Source organism: Pterocles gutturalis, unplaced genomic scaffold, assembly GCF_000699245.1.
Source record: "Pterocles gutturalis isolate BGI_N339 unplaced genomic scaffold, ASM69924v1 scaffold20593, whole genome shotgun sequence".
Taxonomy (NCBI): Eukaryota; Metazoa; Chordata; class Aves; order Pterocliformes; family Pteroclidae; genus Pterocles; species Pterocles gutturalis.
In genome coordinates this window covers 3,169-10,356 of record NW_010123647.1, presented here as the reverse complement: position 1 = coordinate 10,356, position 7,188 = coordinate 3,169, and the positions used below count along the sequence as shown (strand labels likewise).

The 7,188-nt window shown below is 33.8% G+C and overlaps 1 protein-coding gene across 1 annotated transcript in view; it reads right to left on the bottom strand.

Annotated features, from left to right (window-relative positions):
* The window catches only part of LOC104465082 (chromosome unknown open reading frame, human CXorf22), a gene marked incomplete at both ends in the record, with an annotated part of 19,912 nt that extends 14,246 nt beyond the window's left edge, over nt 1-5,666 (bottom strand). Inside the window, 2 exons of the mRNA XM_010077992.1 lie at nt 1,824-1,939; nt 5,470-5,666. Coding sequence (XP_010076294.1) covers nt 1,824-1,939; nt 5,470-5,666 — 313 coding nt within the window. The remainder of the gene's footprint in view (nt 1-1,823; nt 1,940-5,469) is intronic.
* Between the last annotated feature and the right edge of the window lie 1,522 nt (nt 5,667-7,188).

Here is a 7,188-nt window from a genome sequence, read left to right as displayed (position 1 = left end):
TTTCCAGGGTTTCTTTAAATATTACACCCATATGTCCAACGCCACTTTGCAAGTTGTGATTCTTACAGAAAAGGTACTCACATTCTAAACAAGAATCATAAAGCAGCTGTAACATTTTCTAAGTTACAGGATACTTTATACATAGCTCTAGGCAGCTACCATAGACAAAGTTAAATACACATTGCAGGTAACAATAGTTTTCATTATTTGGTGTGTACACAACACAATTTATTGATGAACAGAACAGTCAATATTTCTAGGTTATAAAATATTTTTAAATGTGAAAAATAAGCATCAGCACTAATTATCTGTCGTTATATCACAGACAGGAAGAAATTGTTTCAAACGTTGTATGAAAAAAATATACTGTTTGACCTCAGGAATAGATAATCTCTGACCTGAGATCAGAAGCAGGAAGAAATAACTCATTCTGTGCATGGGATAACATCTGAAATGCAATCCTTAAGTCACAGGCTTTTTTTCTGCTGATACTGTTTACGCGCTGCCTGGCAGCGCGACCTGCTGTATTACAATTTACAGAGCCTGCAGAAACATAATCAGCAACTCTTCCTTTATCTGCCCTCAATACATTCTTCACTAACCACCGCTTTCATTCTTATTTTGCCTGTGTCCTATCCTGCAAAACTCTACCATGCAGCCTGCATACATCATGCAACAGAGTTTATAACTAGAAACAGTTCTTATGCAATATGAGAAACTTCACATCGTGCAAGTTAATTGTAGATGCAGATGTGGATGCATATGTAATATAGGTTATCCCATTTTCTTTATCTAATCATCATTCCTCAAAGAAAGAAGTTAGTATATATGAGTAAGAGCTGATCATACAAAAAAACACGCTACTTCTGTAAGCTGAGTTGGCTAGAAAAAAAAATTTCCTTTAGTATTTGGGAAAAATACAAAAATAAAATAAAATTCTGTTCTAGCTAGACAGATATTTGATTTTTTTTTAATATTGCAACCCATCTCTGTGTTTCCATAATCATATATTTTCTGTTCGTACAATATTTCTTGTGTCAATCCATGAAGCAGATATTCACACAACCTGGGCCTAATGCAGATAAAGACATCTTGTGACATAATAAACAACTGTACAAGTGAGGAACAAACATAATTAACAGCCTTAAAATTGTTGTTTGAAACTCAACCTAGTTGCCACCCTACTTCTGGAGAAAGGTGCCTGCAGCTTTGTCCAGTGGAAAAGGTAGTCAAGTAGGCTACTTGGATGACAGAAGCATTACTACACTCCATTGTCCATGTTTATTATACTCAGAAGGGTCCCTCACAGAAGTTGAAGGATGTGCATGTTCCCAAAGCTGTATGATTTCAAAAGCTATGGCAGCAAGATAAAAGACCTCTCATTATCTTCTGATAACAAATATGGTTCAATTTCCATCCTAGAGGACTTCAGCTCTGAAAGTATAGGGAGCTTGTAGTTGTTCATTTAATAGACTGCTATTGGGACCACAGAATCACAAAGACAACAAAGCAAGAGCCAAAGTGACTTGCTATTGGCCATACTAAGCCAATGAACAACTGTTATTTTTTTCATCTTTCAGATGGAACTCAAAAGTAGAGAACTCCTAAAATTTTGCAAAGTTCTAAATTCATTTTTTCTTCCCTAAGCCAAAACATAGTACTGCCCACAGAAGCAATAGGCCATTTACAGAACCTTTAGCTACAATACTCATACCAGAACTACCATTAATATCTGCTTGGCCGCTGAACTGTTAACTTGCATAAAATTACATTTTCCAAGAAAATTAAGTATTTATATAATTTAATACATACTAAATATTTACCTGAAGACGATCCGTGGTTAGCAATCCTAATCTCTTTACTAATTATTTTACTGTTTGCAACCACTGCACCAAAATTAATCTCTGACTCAATTTCCAAATTACAGCACAGAATGAACCTGCAGAGAAAAGACATGGTTATATTTTCCCAAAACTTGCAAATACCTTTATGTTTTTAAATAAATTTGATTAAGCACTCCAGTGGAAGAGAGTTCTCCTTTTCTCCGAGTTCTCCTACCAATGTTTATGCAACTCACGTCAACAGTATAGTGCACACAGGGAAAATGTAAAAAAGATCCAGCTATTTACCAAGCTGTTTACTTTAATGATGAACTACTATAACTTTAAAACAATATAGCTTTAAACAACTATTTGAAATTGAACTTATACATTTCCATTTATTTTTAATTACTTCATTATAGTACAAATAACTTTAAATAAAACTATCTTGAGTTAGTTGCATCACAAAATAAGACCCAACTTAGCATTCACCATATTTCATTATCAGCTACCTGAACTAAAAGTAAAGAGAAAACATGCATGCCAGTTTCAATCTACAATCATCTTGTTTCATAGATGCTTAATGTGATTTCAGGAAAACTTAGAAGTGGATAACGACACAAGTTATTCCTATTATTTAAGAGCCTCAGACAGCATGATGCCATCACTGTACTGCGTACTGCTTAGTCATAATGAAAAGATCATACTCGCTTAGGAAGCTTGTATTTTAAGGGCCCCAATTTCTAATACAGTCACACCTCTGATTGCACACAGAACTGTATTTGAAATCAATTGGAATCTTACATCAGCAGAGCAGTCTACCTCCTCTTAACCACAAACAGGAACATGCAGAACAATTGCATCTCATGATCTGCATTACATGCAGTACAGAAGACTAAATGGAGAAGGTCAGGTTAGGCAGACCCTGCCCATATAAGCTATTGCATAAGCAAAGGGAGGGAAGACAAGGGAAAGGGAGCAAGAGCGGAGAAAAAAAGGTAATCAGAAAATGCAACAAAAGAAGTTGCTCTTGGGAATGTTAAAACACTGCTTTTACTTCTCTTTAATAATTTATTCTAATGAAAAAAAAAATTAGTACATGCTTGAAAGAGATGGGCTAGACCAGCAGGATGTGGCAGAAAAACCCAACAAAACAACAAAATTAGAAAAAGAAAAAAAAAAGGAGACAGCTATCAAGATTAGAGTATGCTTGAAAAGATTGTTAGAACTTCACGTTCCAAGTATTCAGACATTCTTCCAAGAAGCTGTGTTAGAAAAATGAAACATTATTTCTCAAGATCCCAATATATAACTTCCAAGGTAGACAGGAATAAGCATAAATTCTAACTGCAATGAGATTTTCTAATAGATATGGATCTGTGCAAAAAGGGAGATAGTCAAGTTAAAAGTTTTGGGGTTTGTTTTTTAATACAGGGTGGGGTTTGGCTGGTTGGTTTGGGTTTGTCATTAAGATGGAACTTATTCCTGGAAATGCCTAATTTCAAATGCTTTCTTAATATTATTTTAAAACAAACAAAAAAAATCTTAATTATTATATTTCAAAAAAAGTTTAGATGCAGAGTTTCAGTTATAAATTCAGGGGGTAGGAGGTGTGTGTCCCCCAAAACAGAACATTGTAAATATATCCTTGAAAATACTTTCAGGTTCTTCCATCAAATTAGACACTTTTGTAGACATTTCATAATGACAACATAATTTTTATCAAAAAAAAAAAAATCTTTTGACTAGTATAACTAGTATTTCTTAACCGGTGTTACACTATGTACATCATTTTCCCAAAACAGTTAATGATGCATTTTAAACTACATTTGTATAGAAAAATACATTATGTATTTAGCAGCCCTTCAGTGCAATAACTGATTATCATCTATCTATAAACAGCAGACAAGCATGACACAAAATACATTTGGGAAAGACTGATTAAAATAGAATCCAAGTATATTTGTTTTTCCAAACAAACAAAAAATTATTATGGCCTGTCAATTTCTTTTCCCTGTGAAAGCCAGTTAAACATGAAGATCTGAAACACTTAACAATCAACTGCAAGTCCTTTCCAGAAAGGAGTCACCAGTAGCATTAATCATCCTAACAGGTCTTCCCTCCACCATACTACCCTAATAAAAATTTTCAAAAAATTAACAATAAAAAATTTAAACATTAATAATTAAACATAAAAATAAAGATAGAAAATGTTAAAAAAATCTTTTTTTAAAGTTAAAGTGCTCCCTAATCAGTTTTTTCTTCTAGGAAAATATACATTGGGACAACATATTTTGAGACGGCTATTTTCAATAGTAAAATGATCATATTGAATCACTAAGTTCTGAACTACCTTATGAAGTGTCACCCCTGTCTTTCAGTCAAAGAAAAGCAGTTAGGGCTTTCCATTTAAATTTCCTCAGAGTTAATTAAAAAAAAGTTATAATAGCATTGTTTAATACTGTGTTCTAAGAAAATAAGAGCTTACAAACACCACAGAAAAAACAACTAATTGAAATTGTTATTTCCAAGTCTTACAATGGTAGACAGCCTTTTGCTAAAAAGAGACAAAATTTACAACAGCTTGAAAATCCCATGTTAGACTTAACTATTTGTGTCCCACATTTACAATAGTACAATATTAAAATAAGAAAAAAAATCCCACAATTTTTAAGATTAAATGAGGAAAAGCAAATCAGTGAAAAAGATCATGATGTAAGAGGTAAATGAAATGCAGGAGTTAAGTATTGCTTATCTGAAGGCAAAACCTTACACATTTCAGCTAACATGAGATGTTTGTGGGATTGCTTGATTTTTTAAAAAACAACACATATACTAAATAATCTCCATGGAAAGTATTTTCTTTGTATATATGTAACGTTAAGATTTTAATTACAATTATGATTTGCAATAGTTTATAGGATTCATCTGTCCTAATTTAAGCATCTAAAAGCTGGACCCGTAAATACAAGTCTGTCATTCTAATTTCTCTTTATAGACAAAGGAGAGAAAGGTACTCCAAAGCAATTCCTACTCATCCTCGGATAACCACCTAGCCTAAGTCTGATAAACTATATTTAGAAGCTTACTTTTTCCAACCAATATATATGTTATACAATATATAGGACATATTCACATACACACACAGAGATAGGCATATGCAATCACACATGGATTGATGAAAGTGATCGTTGACTGTGTGACCTTATTCTAAAACACACACCATACTTTTAGAATAAGGCAACATGTTTCACTATAATCCAGTTTTGCAAATATGGATGATTAGTACAAAATCTTACATATAAGTGGTTCAGGAAGGAAGGAGGACATTAGGAGCAGATTGTTAACTTGTCTAGTGTCAATACAGAATAAGAAATTATCAACGTTATCACAACCAACTTAGGATAGAGCAAAAACAAAACCCCAAACTCTCTCTAGGATCTTAGGGGGACATCACCCCAATTAACTTCTTACCTGTGTGCTGTTCTGGAAAAACAAATTTCTACTTTTGTAAGGAAACTTATTATTTGTTTTCAATGCAATTGACATATTAATTACATAGCCACACCTGACATGTTAAAAAAAAAAAACTTTCCACAGGATTAAACAGCAAATAATAACAGCAGCATATGAACTTTGACCATCATACCCAAGCACGGGGATATCAACTATGTCATCTCCTATTAAAAGAAGTAGTCTGTCTTGAAGATCTTCTTCACTCTCAGGACAATATTCCACAAAAGCTGTAACTTGAAGTCCAGACGCAACAGGTTTTTCTGGATTTTCCACAATCAATTTAAACTGAAATTTAAAAAAACAAATATTTTTTAAATTTGTTACAGATTTCTAGATTAAGAAACATATACTTGTGGTTCATTTTCAGAAGAATATGCAGATTGGTTTAAAATTCACAACCAACTTTAAAAAATGCAGGATTTTATAAAACTTCTCTTCCTATTTACTGAAGTCTAGACTTTTTATAGTAAAACAGAATGAACACTAACCCATCAAATCACATGGAAGAGTTGGTTTAGCAAAATACCATTTCTAGTCTTTCCAAGAGAGCTCCATCTTTTCCTACTCTTGTCATAAACCTTCTGAAGCAACATAGCTACTACTCAATGCAGAATATTTTTAGTACTTGAGAAACTAACAAGGATTAAGTTGCAGTCCAGAGCAGCAACAAACGGAGACAGCATCTGAGTTTTTTTCAGGTCTGACTGACAATAAGCTGACATCAACAGAAAGTCTCACTGTACATTGAAAATCTGCTTCAAAGACCCCTGGCACCACCAATTTTGGTGGTCAAACAGAAGAGAAAAAAACAGAAGAGAAAAAACAGAAGCCATTGACAGAAAACACCTTTTTCCTCTTTCAAAAAATAATTCTGGATTTGTTGTTGTCTGTAAGCATCTGCTTATATCCAACACGCCCTTGTCCATCTTTCCTTGACAGAATACACAAGTAACATACTAGCACATAGTGGGAAATCCAGCAGTTCCTACATTCACAGGAAAGCCTCACAGCAAGGTCTAGAGCTTCTCTGGTGTTTCAGTCTCCTCATAATTCACATCACTCTATGCACAACAGGCTTCTGCTCTATATGTCCCGGTTAATTAATATTTATTTCTGCAAGAGAGTCACTGACGTATTCTTTAAGTTTTCTGTTCTAATTTGTGTTTGAAATATGCAAACACATAATTTACTACTTGTTGATTCTATTGTCTGAGCATCTCCTTCCATTCCTTTAAAATTTCCATAGCAGTATAAACACTCAGCTAAAGGAAAATTGTTTTTTTAATATGCATTGTTGTTATGGGCTTGAAAGAGTTGTCATGTTTTAATTTTGAAGTGTGTAAAACTTATCTCTTCTCTAAAGAGAACTAAACAGCCATGCATATTCATTCTAAACAAGGGACAAATCAATATATTGTGCTAAGAACTTTTAATGAAACCTACTGAAAACTGCTTTGTGGGCTAAATTCCTTGAACAGCGTTTCTTGGCCATGCACTATGACGGCTCAAAGAAGATTACTTTTCAGTTTTTGCACTCTATGAATCTAACATCTCAGAAAATTTACAGATGAGTCATACACTTCAGAGCCATGTAATCACAGACAGCAGCATAAGCTGGGCATGAAAAAGGGCAACACAACAGACCTTTCCAGAACTGAGCACGTGAAGTGGAATCTTGTCTCCTAACTGCCATATTGGTCATCTAATGCACAATAGCATTAACGTATTCAGCAAAAGACAGAAATAGAGAGGTAAAAACTCACAAATTATGATTGAGTAACCTTTTCTCTTTTCTAAAATTGACTCGGCCTTTCCACTTCTGGAGCACATGAAAAATTGATATGGCTGATGA